Source organism: Epargyreus clarus, unplaced genomic scaffold, assembly GCF_041222505.1.
Source record: "Epargyreus clarus isolate Ecla_fem2 unplaced genomic scaffold, WU_Ecla_fem_2.2 ptg000018l, whole genome shotgun sequence".
In the NCBI taxonomy this organism is placed as follows: Eukaryota; Metazoa; Arthropoda; class Insecta; order Lepidoptera; family Hesperiidae; genus Epargyreus; species Epargyreus clarus.
Window position 1 is genome coordinate 6,363,459 of NW_027332226.1, and position 21,847 is coordinate 6,385,305.

Below are 21,847 nucleotides of genomic sequence, written 5' to 3' on the forward strand. Positions count from 1 at the left end.
AGAGCGATACAATATAAGCCAATATCAAACAGCAAGGAGTACTACAAAAACAATAAATTACTAATTTGATATTGAACTACTATAATGTACAACAGCAGTGTTAAACCTGATACTTTTCACAGGCGTTCCAGTCCTCAAATAGCGGCACATCTGTGGCCGACCAGGTAGGAATATCTAATCTTCTCTGTGGTTGATTACAAAAGTCTATGGGAGGCAGTAGCCACTTATAATCAGGTGGACTGCATACTCGTCTGCTGGTCCTAAATTATAAAAAAATGTAGTTCTAAAGACCCTACTTTAGATCAAACTATTCACTTGTCTTCAACTATTGAGGATGTGATGAGAATTATGCAGATGGTATAAAAACAGAGTGTGAGAGAGGAAAATATTATTAAAGAACAAATAACAGGAAACGAACAAGAATGGGATGTCTACGTTGTATGGAATGTCGATCTGTTCTATATATGTAATCTCGGTTTGTAATAAATACTGTAATCATTTATATAGCATATAAATGAATCAGAAATACCTAAGCGGTTACAAACGTGTTTGTTTGTTAAAAACAAAACAAAAGTGATTATTTAACTATTATCTAACTAGGTATTAGGTAGCCACCGTAAATCTTATTGTCTAAGAAAACTTTTTCTATATATTATAGACATATTTATAGTAATTTATAGCGAAAGCAAACTTTGACATTATTGCAAAATGCATAATATAGAGCCATCTTAATTCTCAAGGGAAGCAATGGATCGTTATCTGATCGACCTCAATTATCGTAGGATTCCAATCTAATTTGGATTAGTTATAAATATCCATAAGCTGCAGAAATAAGTGACATTGTCGTCAAGTTGAGGAAATAATTGACATTAAGCCGTCGCCGTCAGTAGCTTTGACGCTGCAACTCTTGAGTGCATGAGCTTCTAAACGGGTCAGTCCTCCTGATAAGATTCTAATTTCGTGCCTCTGGCATGATTTTCAATTTACACACCCCTAGATATATCGAGCGAAAATAATTATCCTGATTAATTAGGTTTGTAAATAATGACGACCTTCTTATGACCGACTCACTAAATATAGATTTAATAGTTTATTTTTTGTGGGTTGATAAAATGCGACCCCCCTAAATATTGCACTGGCAGCCATCTCACTAATCCTTCATAGCTAAGATTCGGATTAGTTAATAATATGAAAGTCGCAGAAAATTTCATAGTTAGAACAGAGAAGGTCTAACTCCAATCCTATATCTGCCTTTTAACAGCATTGTACGGCTGCAGTGCAAACTTTGCGAAGAACTCTGTAATTTGAGTCTGATTACATATAAAAAGGCCTATCTAATGGCTTGGTATGCTTCTTACTTCGACTATATAAAGCAATAAGGAACGTATTGTATGAATTCTACACAGCTCTATCACGTTTTTATCACTCAAGGCCTGTGAATTCGTTTTACGTAGATACTGTTGCTACGGTGAATGAAATGATCTTATCAATGAGAAGGTTTATCATTATTAAATACTACCAATTACTCGCGGCTACATCCGTTTATTTTAAATTATGGTTTTTTAGCACATATAGAAAAAAAACATTTAATATACGGCCCTGGTGTTCAAAATGTACCAATCATCGCTATCTTACGTTACGGTAATGACAATATCGACTTGAACTTAGTTTCCATTTTGGTTCCAGTTTACTGAATAGTCTAATAAAAGCCATTTTGTAGTTATCGTTTATTTTTAACTATTTTATTTTTTATCGTTGATTTCAGACTTAATTATGTAAATTAAATTAGGCATTGAAATTTAAATCAAAGGATTTCTCATGTAAATGTTTACACTTTATTTTGACATTGAATCCTACTCATTCAAATCATCTTAACAAATTTATTATATAACTAATGGCGCTTTTTTGTCACGCGTGTCAATATGCATCCCACGCACATAAATTAACTCGCTGCTGTCTTCTCGCGACCCGTGTGCGGGTGCGAGGAGTGGCACGCTTGCGGGTGGGGCGTGCGTGCGGGAATGAACACGCGTGATAGAAGTACCGCCCTAAGATACGAGTTTCAACTTCAAACTATTATAATATTCGTAGATAGGTAAAAAATGGTATGTCGAGTTTTTAAAGTATTATCCGTCGAGTAGATTATGCGTGATTAAAGATTAAATTAACAAACGCACAAATATTCTTAGAAACAGGTTTTCTGTCGTCTTTAATTATATCAATTATCTTTTTGTGATACATTCCAAGCACGAGTTCACACCATCACAGTTTTTTATATGTATACTCGTACGTAGATAAAAATATTAATGAGACCATTTTTATATACGGATATAATTTTATTTATTTGGCCGTGTAAATCAGTAATTGCTGACGCTTACACGAGATTTAAAAACAGATTATTATTTTATGATATGGTAGGTACTGTCATACTGTTTCTGTATGACAGTACCTGTTACTCATAATAACCCAACCAAATATATCTAGCTAGTAGAATTATTTTCTTTTTATAAGCTACTTAGAGTTTTAAGTGTTTATAACTAGTGTAACTTAAAATAATAAAATTTATAAGCACCCACGGATATTTAAGTATATCGTTTAAATGTTTAGCTAACGGGAAATTTAACCCCGAATCCTCTGTGTCAGACGGGTATGTATATTGAGTACTGCTCTATAACTCTTTATGCATTCATCGGATGGCCAATAATCGTGATAAATTTAAAGCAAGCTAGTGTTGCAATTAACAAACGAATTTGATAAATTGGTTTGGTTGGGCTCATACAATGCGTAACAGACAAGACCGATTGATAGTTGCTGGGTTTATTCCGGTTTACACCCTAATATTTTATTACTTTTATTCTCCTTGGCAGAAGCATTGACATACTCCCAGATCAAAATTCAGTTTAATTTAATTTTTACATATCGCATGCAATTGGCGGATTCCATAACAGTGAATATTATTTACTATTTATATACTCGTAGAATACAAAAACCTCGATAAAAATATAATAATGTTAAAACTATATTTATAGCTATTTAAGTTATTAATAGAATAAATACCTTGTTATATTAAGAAAGACTTAATTAATCATACGATAGAATAACTGTGAGTCAAATGTTATTGTTATTTGAGAGCCAAGATCAAGATAGTAACGTAGCTTCTTGTTTATCAAGTTCCATCGTGAGAGTTTTCTTCCGAGGACCCTCAAACCGGTATAACGGGTTCAAAGCTTAACTACCACCGTTATTACACTGCTATGTGGCTCTCGTCACTAGTAACTATTCTTCAAAAAGGTTAAATCTCAAGTTACAGCTTTTATACTTGTAAGGTACATATTTTTATACTAAAACTATTTTAACTATTTGCGTAGTAAAAAATGTAACTCTTACTCAACTAACTATCTTAATGCAATTTAAAAAATAATAACTAGATTACTGTTTACTAAACCGAGCTAACAATTATTTGTTACAAAAAAATATTGCAATATGTACTTACATCCACGGGACAATAACAACTAGGTTTTTTTGTTTAGTGCTTGCAGTGAATCTGGAGTGCGTACAAATTAATCTGGAGGCACGGCAGTGCCTCCGCCAAGTCGAGCCTTAGATAATTCATTTGACAAATAAGGAAAATTGCATTATAATCATTTGTGATTAGGCCTGTTTTAGAATTCAATAGATAAGAATATCAATTGTTTTTCTTTGCGTTTTCCTCAATAAATTATCATAATGTATTTCTAAGGTGACATAAGGAAAAAAACAAACCATAGTTTTTTACGATTTACGAATTTTTTACGATTTTTTTACGAAGAACGATAATTATCTAACTGTGTAGATATAAAAAGCTTTAAAAGTGCACTCTTAATTAATAAACGCTATACGCTTTCAACACTCACAGCCCCACACTAGGATTGGACTGTGTCGTGGGTGCCATGGACACACACATAGACAAATACACAAACACCCAGACCCAGAAACAGATATCTAAATTCATCATTTAGATATCTGTCTGTCCGGGAATTGAAGCCAGGACCCTTTGCGCGTTAGACCAGTATGGTGGCCGCTCCGCCACGCGGGTCGTCGGTCGGGGTAATTGAGAGAACTTAAACTGTGACTTAAACAAACAAGCATTGTCGACAATATACTAAATCAATTGTCACATTTACATTATTTTGACTTATTATAACGTGTGAATAGGCACACGTAACCACACCACATTGCGACTATACAAGCAGATGCTTAGAAATGCAAAGGTTTATTCACACGGAACACATTTTGTACAAATCAAATGTAGACGATATATAAACGACATTAGAAAGATAATGCAACTGCAAATGATACCATGCATGAAGAACCGGCTATTCTAAAAGAAACATACCACATTGCAGCCATATCGCAGTCATAACCAGCACTGAATTTTTGGATGCCCTGGGGCAACTAAGGAGTGAAGGGTAATTTTTTTGACGCATTAAATGGCGTGCAAGTCAAGTCTTTCAAAAATTTACTGTCAAGAAATAAAATTGTTTCAACACTCTTTGAAAACACACAGTACTGTTTGACCGTCGTAATTTGGATTTTTGTCTATTGTAGGAGGCTCAATGCGACCGTTTTTAGCAGGCATTTCGTCGCTGTCATGTGATGTGGTAATTATTACGTGCGAATAGAGCCTAATCGCTATAACAAAATGGTGTCTGAATCATCCCTAATAGTTATCATACCCAACGTTAATACGAGTACCTACGTTTCAAAAACCACTTCAAAATGAACAAGACCTCACGCCACCCTGAGTACATTAGACAAAGGAGTTACCATTTCTAAATAGTAATACAAGGAAGTTTCATGTTCAGTAACCACAAGCTAAGCGATGAATGGATGTTTATCTATTCACGGAGGGAATAACATAAGCGTAAACTTGGGAAGCTGACGGCTTACCTATCAATTTAGTAGTTATGTGTAATAAAAATGTGTTAACACTTCCTTTAACACGGGCTATTACTTGCTTTGCATTTATGAACTCTTTTAAGGCAATCATACTTTTTTTTTATAATATAAGTGTAACAGACGAGCATGCAGTCCACCTGATGGTTAGTGGCTACTGCCGCCCATGGACATCTGTAATCAACCCCAGATAGGATTAGATATTCCTACCTGAGGTCGGCCACAGATGCGCCGCTACCCCTGAGGGCTAAACTGGAACGCCTCGGAAAAGTCTGTCTCCCTTACCACACCCTTCAAACCGGAACACAGCAGCGCCTAACGCTGCTGTTATTAGATAGAAATAGGTGTGGCGGTGATGCCGCCGGAGTCGAACCACAAAGGGTTCTACCACCCTCCCACAAAGGGTTCTACCACCTTCAATCATAGCCCAGTGGTTAAGAAACTCGGCCTCTCGATCGAGGGGTCCGAGATTCAAATCCCAGGCACGCACCTCTGATTCTTCAAAATTATGTGCGTATTAGAAATTAATTATCGCTTGCTAAACGGTGAAGGAAAAACATCGTGAGGAAACCTGCACACCTGAGAGATTTAAAAAAAAATCAATGTGAAGTTGCCAGCGCGGTGGACTATGGCCAAATCCTTCTCATTATGAGAGACCCGTGCCCAGCAGTGGGACAGTAATGGGTTGATGATGAATTTATGAACTCTTTAGGTACGGTTCTGGCACCACCGCCACGAATGTTTGTACCTAATACACAGTGTGAACACTGCGATGTAGTATGAAAGATGTGGTAAGGTCAAAAAAGGTAAAATGTCTCGACATTTATACGAGTCATTTCAACTTGGTCCTCAGGTGTAGCAAGGCACCTGTTGCCGATCTCAGGTCCTCTAATCTAATCTGAGGTTGATTACTGGCAGGTGGGAAACCTTGAAACTATTTTGCACGCAAGATATGCATGAGAGGATGGTTTATTAAATACCTGTAATATATGCGAATGCATACGTATGAATACATATATGCGATGCGTCACCCCGCCAATAGCCACCACCACACCACCAAATTCACCTTAAAATGGTCACCACATTCACATTAAAATAACAAATACAGCTTTATAAAAAAATATTAGTTTTTTTTTGTTTCTAGTGTGATATATTATTTCTTACGTAACAACAGAGAGGTAGCAAAGTTTGTGCAAATATTTAAATACCATATATAATTATATAGTCTATTTTCAGTTATTTATTTATTGTATAATATCGGATATTTATTCATTAGTGTATCGCAAGCCTATATCGGTAGATTGATGATACTTATACGATTACTTAAGAATTCAGATCATGAGGAAGTGCCCATTTACTGACCTCACTCGTTTCCTCTCAATTTATCTGCAGTCTGTGATGTAGTATCGGATACAGTGTTCTCCGCTAGTTTTAATAGTTACAATATACTATATCTGTGCAACACACTTAAACCTATATATATTTTAGCTTGAGGCAACGTATGAGATATAGATTTTATTGTGTAATATATAGGAGTAGGGGATGAACATGCAGTCCACCTGATGGTGGCTACTATCTCCCATGGACGTCTATAATCAACCTCAGATAAGATGATCTGAGAACTAAGCTTAAATGCGTTTGAAAAACATTTGTCCCTTACCACACTTACACGCAAATATTTTACGGCGAACTGGTATTAACGCCCCTTACAACACTTCTCTAGCTCAGATTACTAATTACGAGTACTTTTCTTGTATTTACAAATAATAATATATTTATTTGTCTTTTATAGAAAACCTACTTGCGGTAGCATACATGTGAACGGGACATTGCGGAATGAGACTATGTTCCGTCGCCGATCTTGCTACATTCTTCAAGACGATGTGGTGCAAGATTTACTCACTGTACAGGAGTCCCTCCGAATTGCAGCAGAGCTGAAACTAGGAAAGCACATTAGTCAACAACAAAAACATAAACGGGTAAGAGATTATTTTATGCAAATTTAAATTGAAGGTGGTAGAACCCTTTGTGGTTCGACTCCGGCGGCACCACCGCCACACCTACTTCTGCCTCATAACAGCAGTGTTAAGCACTGCTGTGATCTGGTTTGAAGGTTGAGGTAAGGGAGACATTCTTTCCCGAGGCGTTCCGAGCTTAGTCCCCAGGGGTAGCGGCGCGTCTGTTGCCGACCTCAGGTAGGAATATCTAATACTGTCTGGGGTTAATTACAGATGTCCATGGGCGGCAGTAGCCACTTACCATCAGTTGGACTGCATGCTCGTCTGCTACTCCTATATATATATATATATATATATATATATATATATATATATAATGACTAATATATATATATATATATATATATATATTAGTCATTGATAGCCACGACACTTTTCCTTAATTCGAAAATACTTTTAGAAATTATGACAGTTGCTATATTATGGCATATGGTTCCAATTTTACTCTTTGGGTACGGAACCCTAAAAAGGATGTTATCTTAATTCAAAATGATAAAATTCATAGCTTAAAACCGAGTGCAAAATAATTCATTTGATTATGTAACAACTTTCGAAAATCAGTAGATAAGCATGTCAACATATATATACTTTTTACCTTATTTTGTCTCTAATTGTAAAATCTAATCTAGTATGTTTATATCGAAAACATAATTTATTTTTATTATTTTCCTTATTTACATCTATTTGTCTCTAATCGTAAGATCTCATCTATGATATGATCAAAAACTTCAAAGTTGCCACAAAATACACTTTCAGGCATATCGTAGGCAAGCTTATGTGTTTCAAGCCCAACATATATGTGTTACAAAAGATAAAGAAATTAACATAAAGATTAAGGGATTCACAATTATAGGAGAAACCTTGAATATTAAATATTGCATTGCGTTTAAATTGAAGATAGTCGTCGTTACCCGGATACGATTTGCGCCTACATTCATTGGATACAACATGTATCCTGTCTGAATGTGGAACAAGAACTACGCTAAATACGCCTATGACTAATAAACCAAATTGTACTTTAACAATAAAAGACTACGCACGTCTACTATAATAATTTCAGATTTTGACGTCTATTTTGTTACTAATTCGCGAATTTATGTTTCAAAGTTACACAGTATTCTACAAAGCAGGTTTTATTTTTGTAGCTTCTAGTTATCATCACGGTCACTTTAAATTAAGAAGAGGCTAATGCCTTTGATAACATTTTTGATCTAAAGCTCATGCGCGTATTTTTTAATCAATCTATCGCTTGGTTGATTTGACATACTGAGTACTCTTTTTTTAAACTCTAAGACGTGGTAGGATTCCTCACGATATCTTCTTTCATAGTTATTTTAATCCGTAAGACGCATAAAAAATATTTTCAAAAAACTAAGGTGAATGTCTGGGATTCAAACATCGGATCTTCCGCCTCGCTTGTCTTACTTCAATATTTATTTAACACCATATTTTCCTCAGGTAGACGAAATCGTGGCATCTCTAGGACTAAGCCGAGTTCGGAGCACCAGGGTGGGGAAACTATCAGGAGGTCAGAGGAAGAGGCTGGCGATAGGCCTGGAGCTGGTCAGCGACCCGCCAGTCATGTTCCTGGACGAACCTACTAGGTAAATACCAGGTATATATTTGTTCACAACTACTACACTAAGGTAGTTAGTCATAGTATGTAGTTAATTAATATTAAGTATAATATACAAAAAATCTATTTAGTATACCGACGCGAAGAATAATTGCCTCATCATCATCAACGCGCCACTGTTATTTGTTATTGTTATCCGCCGCTGGGCACCGTTGTCTTCTTGGCAGCGTGTAAAGTGTTAAGACTGTTAAGTCACCACCACCGCTAAGTAACAATTGGTAGCCATCACACATCTTTGTAATTTTATAATAGCTTTCTTAACTTCCCCTTCGTCGTTTAAGCAAGTAATCATTAACTTGTAATATGCACACAACTTCGAAAAAATTAGAACTGCCACCTAGTGAAACCAAATAATGGCCAGTAACAAACCGGAGCATGGCTCCTGATATTATGGTCCTTCGAACCGGATTACGACCAGAAACGTTTAGTTATATTTGTACTTAATCTACACTAATATTATAAAGAAGAAAACTTTGTTTGTTTGGTTGGTTGTAATGAATAGGCTCAAAAACTACTGGACCGATTTTGAAAACTCTTTCACCATTCGAAAGCAACATTATCCACGAGTAACATAGGCTATATTTTATTTGAAATATATTTGATAAATAGATTTTGAGGCGGTACAATGTTTGGCGGGTCAGCTAGTTAATAATATAATTAAGGACCTGTAGGACCGATGTGGCTAGGACCTGTCGATGTGAAATATTTCTAATATTATTTTATCTGATAGATGAAATCAAAGTTTTAAAGAAGTAATACCACATAATAAAGTTGTGAAAAGCTGTTACCATGCCTAAAAGCAAATAATCAAGAATAATAAACAATTGTCCACATTACGTGACTCTTGGACTCTTACTCATAACGCTCTCAAAGCACTCATTGTTTTACCTACATTATATGTTTATAAATATACAGTCATAGTTTATGTTTCGGTGCACGCATAATTAACAACGTTAACTCATTATTGTCCAACTGTACCGTACCCTTAGTATGAGTTTTTATGTTTTCTCGAAAACGTTCACCGTTTTTGGACATACAGCGCCCTTAAATATACGTACTAAAATTTCGCATTATGAGTTTTAAAAAACTGAATAGTCAATTGTAACGTTTAATTTTAGAAATATAAAATCAATGAATTATTTTTTCATTTTTAATTGATTTTAATAGCGTTATTGTTCCGTTTTTGAAACTTATACTGTGGAATTTTAGTTCCGATACGGCCCACAGGGGCGCTGTGTGAACGGTGAACGTTTTCGAGCAAACGTAAAAGTCATACTAAGGGTACTGCTGTACCCTTACCATGAGTTTTCAAAACATCCCACAATTTTACGTTACGTTTACTCAATCCATTATTCTGTTCCGTTTGCTTAGTAGACTGAGTAAACGTAACAATAAGTAAGTGCTCAAGTCTTTTTGTCTGCCTCACATGTTCGCAAAAAAGAGAGACAACATAAAGCGCCATTTTGTCAATTTAGACATTTAATTTTACGTTACTGACACTATAGTTCTGATACAATCCGCTAGGGGCGCTGATTGAAAATTGTATGGGCAATACGTAAACAAATACCAAAACATTCATATTTGTCAAAACGTAAAAACTCATGGTAAGGGTACTGTTCCGTTTGCTTAGTAGACTGAGTAAACGTAACAATAAGTAAGTGCTCAAGCCTTTTTGTCTGCCACACATGTTTGCAAAAAAGAGAGACAAACCTTAAAGCGCCATTTTGTCAATTTAGACATTTAATGTTACGTTACTGACACTAAAGTTCTGATACAATCCGCTAGGGGCGCTGATTGGAAATTCTATGTAAACAAATACCAAAACAGTTATATTTGTCAAAACGTAAAAACTCATGGTAAGGCTACTGGTCACATCGATCAACAATGCCAACTTAGTATTCTTGATCGAAGGCTGGACACGAGTCTCTCGATGACTCTAAAATCTAAATGTTAGAAACATCACATAGGAGTTCATTTTAGAAATTATTCCAGGATGAGGAGCATGTAGTAGTTATTGAATTATAAAAGATAGATATATATTTTAATGGTTTTTTTTACTTAATTTAAATTTATTTTATTATGTTTCCTTTTAGCGGGTGCCCATTTGTGGTGAGAAAATAGAAAAAAAAAGGATTTGAATTAGGACTATTGTAACCTATTGTACACAAATCTTCTTTAATTTGATGTGATAAAATACCTAAATAGAAGAAGAAAGTGTGTGTCACGAATGTATCTTTTGCACAAACTAGTATTTATTAGATCACGAATCTATATTACGATCGTATAGTAATTTTATTATACAAATCGTGTTATTTATCCAAATAGAATAAAAATGTCGCGAACTTCCAACTCTCAGTGAAAGCCGGAAATTATACATTTAAAATACTTAAAGAAACGCTCCTAGATCTCTTATCAGGCATTGACTCTCAGATTTGCTAATGAAATAACAGTTATCACGTAAGATTCCACGATATCAGTAGATTAGCAATATTATATTTAGGTAGTTTATACCTTTATAAAATTACATAAAAATAAGATATCTTTATTGAAACAGGCGTAGCATATGACTATTGAATCTAGTGGCATTTGTGGCCTCCAACACTGGGTGTCCGAGGTTCGAATCCCAGATTTTTCTTTGGACTTTTCGAAGTTGTGAGCGTATTAGAATCCTTATAAGCTGCTTTAACGGTGATAAAAAACAACGCGAAGTTACAGATATTACAGTAACAAATTAAGACGACCCGTGTGGCGGAGCGGTCACCATACCGGTTTGACGCGCAAAGTGTCCCGGATTCTATCCCCGGCCAGACAGATATCTAAATGATGAATTTTGATTTCTGTTTCCGCGTCTGGGTGTTTGTGTATTTGTCTATGTGTGTGTCCATGGCACCCACGACACAGGGAATCCTAGTGTGGGGCTGTGAGTGTAGAAAGCGTTAAAGCGTTCATGTTAATGTTAATAATTTTGTAATTAGTTACAAAGCGTCCCGAAATGGGGCAGTAATGTGTTGTTGAAAACTTACCTATACTATTCATCTTGCTTACCTATAGATACATTTCTTATTCTATACTTTTATCTCATCATAGTTACCACATGATGTGGTCTGCCACTTATCTGTCTATAATTAGTCATAAAGAATGCGAATGCGATACCATTTAGTTATTGATGACAGCATAAATAGTTTCTGAAGTTAGAATAATTACGTATTATAATAATTTAAATGTAACAAAACAAAGCTTAAATATATATAAACTTTAAGAACAGGACTAAGTGCTGCTGTGTTCTGATTTAATGGACGCGCTAATGGCCAAACAGAAGAATACCTCTACACTCTTATAAGAGACATTTAATTTTTTTTTTATAATATAGGAGTAGACGAGCGTGCAGTCCACCTGATGGTAAGTTGCTACTGCCTCCCATGGACATCTGTAATCAACCCCAGATAAGTTTCGATATTCCTACCTGAGGTCGGCCACAGATGCGCCGCTACCCCTGAGGACTAAGCTGGAACGCCGGAAAAGTCTGTCTCCCTTACCACACCCTTCAAAACGGAACACAGCAGCGCCTAACACTGTTGTTATTAGGTAGAAATATGTTTGGCGGTGGTGCCGCCGGAGTCGAACCACAAAGGCTTCTACCACCTTCAGACTTAGGGGTAACTTAGAGGTAGCACGCATCTGTGGACGACCCCCGATAGGAACACAGACTTCTCTGTAATTGATTATAGATGTCTATGGACAGTGGTTCTTACCATCAGCTTTACTGCGTAATCGTATGTTATATTTTAAAAATAAATTTTAATGACAAAGAGTTTAAGAGTAAAGACAGAATTCAGAGTAAAAAGCGTGGGGTGCTTGATATTATAAATGTTACAATCATTCTATTGGCAATTATCTATGAGAGAATAGTTATGAACCGCAGTAAAATGCACCTCACGCTTTTTACTCTGAATTGAAACTCTTTACTCTTGAACTCTTTGTCATTAAAACATATTTTCTAGTTTTTAGTTTGATAAGCAATAGTATCGTGTTTCTTTAATTTTTTAAATTATTTTTTTTTCATGTTTTAGTCTGTGACAAACTCATAAATTGGGTATTCATTAATCTAATATGGATAATGGGAAACTGTTATCATATTATTGCATTGTCATTGGTCCTTGATACGTGTGCAAAGTTTCAAATTAATCAGAATGGTGGAAGTTAGTGAAAATTGAGCTCAAATATTCCGTTACATACATAGATACAATCCAAGCTAATAAAAGCGTATTAAAATAGGCAGGTGAATTATAAAAATTAAAAGTACGTTTTCCTTTTCCAGTGGTCTCGACATTTCAATAGCGAAGCAGTTGGTGTACCTCTTGCACCTGTTAGCTCGTCAAGGGAGAACTGTTGTGATCACGATGCACCAGCCCTCGGCCACACTCCTCACGATGGTGGACAGGCTCTACGCTGTCATAGGAGGGAAGTGCGCCTACATGGGCTCCGTGCCGCTACTGCTGCCGTACCTGGAGCAAATGAACTTGATATGCCCGCCTTATCACAACCCGGTTGATTTTTGTAAGTGTTTCTGCAGTTGTTTTTCCTGACACGTGGGTATATCTGCGTGCGGATTGTTCGCATGCGTAGAGTTTCCTAGTGATTCATTCATCATTTTCTTGTCAAGCGTATTACACGAACTTGGAACGCGAACATACTATGTATATTGAGTAAATTCACACGTGCAAGTGGGGTATGCGTTCTAGCGTAGACCTGCGTGACAGGAATAGGTCCCTAGAATAAAGTAATAGGATTCGGATGTTTTGGTCAAATCGTCTAATAAAATTTAACTAATATATTTACATTGATGTTAAAGACAAGTCTTAATTTCATTTGAATTAGTTTTTTTCTAAAATGTGTATTTCTTCACAATACTACAATACATTTATATGTACTGTATTGTATATTTTTATCTATTTCACAAGTTGTGTATCGAACAAAATCGGCCGTTTGATATTACAACGTACATAATATGTATGTACTAGAAAAAAGATAGCAGCCGATAGTAGCTCAGACCTACTGAATATATAAAATTTGATGAAAATCGGTAAAGCCGTTTCGGAGGAGTACGGTAACTAATGCGACATGAGAATTTTATATTTATGTATGTATTTGTATAGAATCAATACCTTATAATATTTGATTTAATTTTAATTTATTTTTATTTCAGTTATGGAAAAATGCGCAGAATACGAAGATCAACTAGTACAATACTCAGAAAACGGACACAATCACCTTTGGATAAACAACATTTGTAACGAGACTGATAGTGATTTATTAGGTTTGTATTGTTTACAAGTAAATAACCATAGATAAACTATCCAAATAGAATCAACGAAAGCATACCATAACAATATTAACAATAATATTTTGATATCAATATTATCAATAGTATTAAGTTAGTTGACATAAGGCGTAAGAATTTGGTATTCGTATTAGCAATGCTGCTGTAGTGTTAATCTTAAAAATACCAGTATAAGACCAAATCACCGCCAATATTAAAATCTCTATTGCTTAAAGGTAAGTAAAATTATGACAAATTGGCGTTTCGAAAACAATGAAACTCATCCTTTGGGGCGCAGTAGGTTCATATATGTACCTAATTATCAAAGTTCTTTAAAATCGAATGACGGTGACGCCCCTTTCACTTTTTCAAAACACAAATTTGAGATTTAGCCGCGACTTAGGTAAGAAGACTACAATTCGATCCTACAGAATAACAGTGATGGATATCAGGTAGAAATTCGGCCTATTAAAGATATGTCCACTTGACCTACGTCCTACAGTATCTATTTTTACTCAGAAAAAAAATTCAAAATGTTACTACTTAACGTATTAAGTTATTTTATTGTATATGTTTCAGAAAAATTTAAATTAAGTAAATGTGAAGAAGTACACCTAACATTATTGCCACCGCCCAAAGAAGATCCAACCAAAAAAATTCTACTTGCCCTCAAGAGCACATACTCCACATCTACGTGGAAACAGTTTACTATTTTGACAAGAAGAGCACTATTGGTAAGTTTTTGTATGGGAAAAATAGTTAAAGAATATACATTATACAAGCCTTAAATGTTTTTTTACAATATTGAAGAAGTATAATATAGCCATAGGATATCTGCAGCATCAGATAAGATGTTGGCCACAGAAGTAATTCTACCCCTGAAGACTAAGTCGGATCGCTATGGACAACTACGTATCCCTTACACCCTTCAAAACGAATCAGCAGCGTTGTTATTAGGCAGAAATAGGTGTGACTGAAGTGCCTCTAAAGAATTGAGACAGTTCTTGTGTTTGTGTGGATGAGTGAAGAATTCCGGCTGATGTATATGAAGCGGCTTCCTTAGCCCTCAGAAGTAGCAACGTAACTGTAATATCATTAAGAACCAGGGGTGGCATAGGTGTCTATAGGTAGCAGAGATCACAGGGCTACGGTATCTAAGAGGCGACTAAAAGGGGGCTTCCGGAGTTGTGGACGGCAAGAGTGGGAGCTCGAACCGTCCAGCAATCAACCCCGGGAAGGACGACGGTATGTGTGGTCGCATACCGTCGTAAACACTAGATGGTGTGGGAGGAGCCACAAGTGCTCCCCCCAGGGCAGAGCCCGATCGGGGCATCGCGCTTGGAGGACTCCGGTTGTGTTCCCTCGGAGATCCCGGAGTTCTCCAACAAGCGCTTAGGACGGCCACCGGGGGGGGTTTTAGTGCGGTAAAATCCCTCATAACCCGGCGTCGCTCCCACGTCGTCGCGTACCTTTTGAAGGTTTTCCTCTGGTAAACAAAAGGTAGCAGGGATCACTTACCATCAGATGTACTGCTAGCTTGTTTGCTGCTCCAAACATACAAATGCAACTTGCTACAATCTTCTCAAAGAAAGTAAATTAATTACTCTGGTTGTTGAAATCTAGGTTACTATTTCGATGGACATAATATTAGGCACTTACAGTCGCGATGCGGATGAATCAGTGAAGATAGGTGTTGGCTATTGTCTGATAAGGGATGTGACTCATTTATTGAACTCAATTTCGGTTATTTAGTGACAATGTTAGCTTTATCTACACTTTTTCACATACACACGTTTTTGAGCTCATTTTTTTTTTTATTTAATAGTTTGATTTAATGTTTGCGTCATAAAACCATATACGAGATTTAATGTAAAACAATACGTTTTTGTTTATTAGGTTTTTATAAAACATTTTTTTGCTGAACCGTGTTTTTGCTGAGGTATCATAAAATTTATTTCGAAACGAATTTCATCCGATATGCAAGTACTCGTTCTCACAAAAATTGTATTAATAAGTTTATTTAACAGTTTTTTTATAATACGAGAGTAGCTGGCAAGCATGCGGTCCACCTGATACTAAGTGACTGCTGCCGCCCATGGATAATATCAACCCCAGATAGGATGAGATATTCCTGCCTGAGGTCGCCCACAGATACCCCTGAGAACTAAGCTCGAACGCCTCCGAAAATTATCTTACATACCACACCCTTCAATCCAAAACAACAGAGCTTTACACAGCTGTTATTTGGCAGAAATAGGTCTAGCTTTCTTGATCCAAGGGTTTAATCTAGGTATTGATAAGTCAGTTGGTGCGGGAGTCATCTTATTTTACATATACGTTTATTTTTCCCTTTTCCAGACAAACTTTCGGGATCCATACTTCACGCTGATGATAACGGGGATCCATTTCGTCATGGCGCTATTCGTCGGGACGCTGTTCTACGATATCGGACAAAACGCCAGATACTTCAAAGATATCTACCACTTCCTTTTCTTCAACCAAATGTTTCTCATGTTCACTGCATTCAGCTCAGTTACAATAAGATGTAAGTATCACTGTCTCAAAACAAGACATATAGAAAATAGAAAACATAGTTCACTTACTTATGAAATATAGTGCGGTCAACGTCAAGTATTAAAACAAATCTAACAACATATTATTTAACATTAAAATTTTGGAATCGATTACAAATTTTCATGAGCATCACTTAACATTTGGTTAAACTTGTTACTTCTAACATGTTATATATTTAATATAAATAGTATAATTGGTACAACCTTCTTTAAAATTTTAAATTTAATTACAAATTCTTTGTATTCTAAACTTATTTTACTGTCTCCGACTATAAATATAGACATATACCAGATAGTTCATAGATTACACTACGAGCAACAAATATAGATATACACCACCTTCATCATCTAAAAGATTGTTATGGGTGGCAGCTTAGTAGTAGTAAAATGTTTGTATCTTCGACTACCATAGTTCTCAGATTGAGATCTCACGGGATGGTTTGTCTTTCGCCCGGTGGACGCGGAATAGCGTCTCTCCGTTTATGATCTTGACAACTATCTTTTACCTTAATATAATAATTCTCCGTATGTTTCTAAAAAAATAAGTTTCTAAAAATAGCTATTCGCATCCGCATGCGGAAGGCTGAAGAAAAACACTTCGTGAGTTCTTAGCCTAAATAAATCACATAATCAAAAGAACCTAAGTTAACTTCTTAATTTATTTAAACTCCCGAATTATACGGAGTTGAAACAGCTGACGTTTCCGGGTGTAGACCGTAACCGTCCGTGACGAACGCATTATCTGCACTTAATGCCGAATTTTGTAATAAGATTTTTAGTACACCGTTTTTTCTTAATCTTAGTTACTTCACTGTTTTAAGATCTACCTAGGTATTGTATTATAAATATGTTACAAATAAACTAAAAATCAAAGGAATAATATAAAAAAAAATACTTTCTTTTCGATCTATTGTATAATGTTTTGACATATAATAACACATGCGAAAGTGAAAGTAATATTTTAATGTATAGTAAACATTCGTCATTTTAATTATAATTTAAAAAATCTATAAGGGCCCAAACATACGGAGACTGTCCATTCGCGATTTTTGCATTGTTGCCGACGACAGTCTGCTACGGTATCAGCTTGATCTTAAGTGAATCCTAAAAAGCGGATATTACACCATATTCCAGTTCCAAATGAAATCCCAACGGTCCGTCGGGAGCATTTCAACCGCTGGTACTCAACGGGTGCATACTACTCCGCAACGCTGGTCTCCGCGGTGCCCATGCAGACCTTCTGCACGCTGAGCTACGGCTCCATCACGTACTGGATGACGAGCCAGCCGCTCGAGAGTAAGAGGCTGCTCGTCTACTCCGGCACGCTGTTGCTGGTGACGTACGTCGCGCTGTGCATAGGGTACCTCAACGGATCCATATTTAATGTTAAGGTATGTGAAATGGTTTTTTTATTTGTACTGGGTATATTTTTTTGGTTTTTTTTTACGAAATAGAAGTAGCAAACAAAGTGCATGTAGTCTGCTTGATGATAAATGGCTGGTGCCGCCCATAGAAATCTATAATGAATCCTAGATAGAACTGAAGACCTGCCTGTGGTCGACCACAGACAAGCCCATAACGACTTATATTATAAGGAATCAGTGGTCTACGTGGACTGACGAAATATTATTAAAACTACCTTTAAACAAGCCAGCTAGTTATTTTTCATCATTTTCCTCTTTCAGAACGGAGTGGTCTTCGGGTCTTTCTTCATAATGCCATTCACCGTGTTTTCGGGCTTCTTCCTCATGTATAAAGACGCCCCGATTTTCTTCAAATGGTTGTTCCACTTATCCTTCCTTAAGCACGGCTTCGTCGGCCTAAACGAAGCTATATTCGGCATGGGAAGAGAAAAGCTACCTTGCGTAGGTCAATTGTTCTGTTACTACACTCGTCCCAAACATTTTCTCATGGACAAAGGCATGTGGGATCAGAGTTACGTTGTTGTGGTGTTAGCGTTATTCGCAATCGCTTTTGTAGTTATAACGTGCTCATATATTATATTAAAAATTAGGATAAAGAGTAAATGGTAGTGTACATTATTTATATGTTACAGAGCTCAAATATGACCAATTTTTACTGTGAAATACATATTGTAAAATCGAGTATGAACGTTGCGTATTGTTTTAATAATCATTGATAGTACTTTTTAAGAACGGTATTACTACAAACTAAAATCATTTTACTGTCTTAGTGTACATTTGATTTTCTGAACCAGCATGATAGTTACAGGTTTTAATAGATTTCAGTGAATGGTTGCAGTATTATAAAGAGTATATACAGTATTTGAACGGTTGAACGTAGAGTGGTTCTTACCTTGTAGATAGACTAATTCTCAAATGGTTAAACAAATATGTTTTAAATTTTGTTTTTAGAGAACATAAACATTTTCTTAATTGAGTCTGTACCTCAAAGTTTAAATAATACACCAGTTGCAGTGTTTATAAATTTCAGAGAAATTTGAGTACAGCTAATGTAATATGGCGTCAGAAGCGCATGAGCTAATATTGTTTAAACCATATTTTAAATAAAACCAGCAGCAAATTCTTCTTTTAACCATTCACCCATTCAATTTCTTTACGGAAGTTTATATCAAGTTCAATAGAATCTCACGTATAGATGCCCTAGCTGTTTTATTATGTAGACAGAAAAATAATTAATTTTAAATACATTTAACCAAATAAACCATCAATAGTGAAAACAAGACAAATTAAGTTTTGTGTAGATAGGTGTAAGAAGGTAAGGCGGTATTTTTAAGATTTTACAATTTAGCTTTAATTCTTATCGGCCTTGGTAACTATGTAATTTTGGGAACAATTTGAAAACCTATGGGAAGTAAGGATTACTTTTATTATGTAAATAAATGATTCTGAACATACTTAATATTATTGCCAATGTGTTGTAAATTAATCTGTTAATTATTGGATAACGCAATCAAACTATGCCATTATACGAATCTTGTATCCAAGCTTAAGATCGATTAGATATGTGCTATAACTTTATTTTAAAATATTTATAGATAACTTCATTGTTGCATCAATAATTAATACGAGTATAATCATATTTTTCTGCTTAACCTGAAGGTCGACTGATAAAGAATGCTTCTAGCATTAAGTCCACCTTTTGTACCAATTTCTATTAAAGTTATTAAAATAAAATTTTTAAATAAATAAATAAATGATAATAATTTAAAAGACAATATGTGGAACACGATACAAGAAAGTATGATGAGAATTTAATCAATTTAACACACTGCCTAAAAATTTATAAAGGTACAAAATTTTATTTCCATTTATTTATTTGGTATTCTTTAATTTTTATTAATTTTAATAATTTTTATTAAAGAATACCAAAATAAAATATTACTAAATAAAATAAATGTCATGTTTTATTATTTAATGGATTAATTTATGTTTTTGTTTTTTCACTCGGGAGGAGTAATGTTTTAAAAATGTATACCTACTCACTATGTTTTTTTCTGGAAACATTTATTGTTGTATGTCATATTGGCTCACTGTATACATTTATGTAGTTAATACCAATACCATGATGGTACAACATTGATGCAATGCAAAAAGCGTTACACAACGCAAGAATTCCGCGCGAAAAATGTTCAGAATCGCTTTAAGTAACACATAAAAGAGATATTTAAAATTATTGTGGTGCAGGGTTACTATCATTACAATTTTTACCAAATTCTACATCTTAGCCAGTTATTTTTACGAGATAGAAATGTGTCATGTTCTTTAAGCAAATTATGTATTAAGTATAATAAGTTTGTATAGCGTAGAAGGTGCATAGTAAATATTATACCCAGATTAAGTTAATACAGAATATCTACCATATATTAAAGCAATGACTGTGATGTAGAGCTAACTTGCGTGATAACAATATTCTCTAAGGCTGTAATATTTTGCTGTTCAGTGTCTAGCATGCTAATGTGAGTAAACGATACCTATTTCTGTAAGGAGAAATAGAAATGTTATATCCTATCTTTTAAGCTGGAACAAGTCATGCACACTCACAAAATATTTATAAATTTATTTATTTAATTACGTAAATTTGTTTAATATTTGTAAGTTACACACGCGCGCCACCTATCGTAGGATATATGCCAAAAACATTCGCAGGAGTGTACTCGCACGGACAAACAGACAGACCATTCATTCAATTGTATTAAGTTGGTACTGCCACCCGTGGACATCTAAAACCAACTTCAAATAGAAAAGTCTTACCTATTTACCTAAATGCTTATTTTGAGGATTACATTTTTTCATTCTAAAGATTTTTTGAAGAAAGAAGGTATTTTTGATGGTTGCAGTTGAACTATGAGTACCCTTAGTAAAAATTTTAAATCTTGATTGAGTTCTTGAACTCAACCCATAGAAACGAGAGCTCGATCGCCCTTTCAAATGTCATGCAGCGTCTTATGTGGTCATTTAGGTGTTAAATATATTTATTTTGTATGTATGAAGAACAAGTTGTCGAGCTCTCGATTCGAATAATCGAGTACAACATGACGACGACAACAAGACGCCTTCAATTTATCTCTTTAGGGTTCCGTACCCAAAAGGGTAAAAACGGAACCCTATTACTAAGACTTCGCTGTATGTCCGTCTGTCCGTCTGTCACAGGGCTATATCTCCGGAACCGTAATAGATAGACACATGATTTTTTACAGGGGATGGATAACGGTGGCCGCTATAGCAACAAATACTCAAAATAAAATAAAGTTGAATATTAAAGGGGGTCTCCATACAATAAACGGGTATTTTTCGGCATTTTTCGATCTAAGTGTTGAACCGTACTAAGAATACGGTTGAAATTTTTACAATCCGTTTACTCCTATTATTATCATAAATAAGAAGTTAACCAATAAGAACCATAAAACATGTTTTATTAGAATTATTTTATTATACGGTGTTTACGTATCATTCATCATCACCCCAACGCCATCTATTGTTGTTTCATATAACTAAGTATTATTGAAAATAATGAAATGAATAAAAATGAAAATTTAGTGGTACGGAAGCCTCCATGTGCGAGTTCGACTGGTACTTGGCTAATTATTGCCACTGAAGGAATCTTTATGATTACCTTCGATTTGAACATTAAAAAATACATTAGCATGCTTACCTGAATAAATGATTGGAATATTTTATAGGTGTTGTTATCGTTTTTAATTTTAAATTGGTGTTCAAATAATAGATGACATTAATTAATTAAACATTATTCAATCATCGTAAGAATTACGTCCTTTGGCGTTTAAGTAATTTGTATTACATGTTTACCACGCCTCTTTTTTATCAAACATTGTTGTAAATATTTTTTTGTTTATTTAGTCAATTAAATTTGTGTTCAATTA

General features: G+C 35.2%; 1 protein-coding gene across 2 annotated transcripts in view; it reads left to right on the forward strand.

The window, feature by feature from the left end:
* The window catches only part of LOC140749579 (ATP-binding cassette sub-family G member 4), a 55,072-nt gene extending 33,225 nt beyond the window's left edge, over positions 1 to 21,847 (forward strand). For both annotated transcript variants that reach the window (XM_073082684.1, XM_073082685.1), the window contains exons 3-10: positions 6,728 to 6,914; positions 8,412 to 8,557; positions 12,908 to 13,146; positions 13,796 to 13,906; positions 14,489 to 14,643; positions 16,268 to 16,454; positions 17,617 to 17,873; positions 18,168 to 21,847. In XM_073082684.1, the coding sequence (XP_072938785.1) occupies positions 6,728 to 6,914; positions 8,412 to 8,557; positions 12,908 to 13,146; positions 13,796 to 13,906; positions 14,489 to 14,643; positions 16,268 to 16,454; positions 17,617 to 17,873; positions 18,168 to 18,515 (1,630 nt within the window). In that variant the 3' untranslated portion in view covers positions 18,516 to 21,847. The remainder of the gene's footprint in view (positions 1 to 6,727; positions 6,915 to 8,411; positions 8,558 to 12,907; positions 13,147 to 13,795; positions 13,907 to 14,488; positions 14,644 to 16,267; positions 16,455 to 17,616; positions 17,874 to 18,167) is intronic.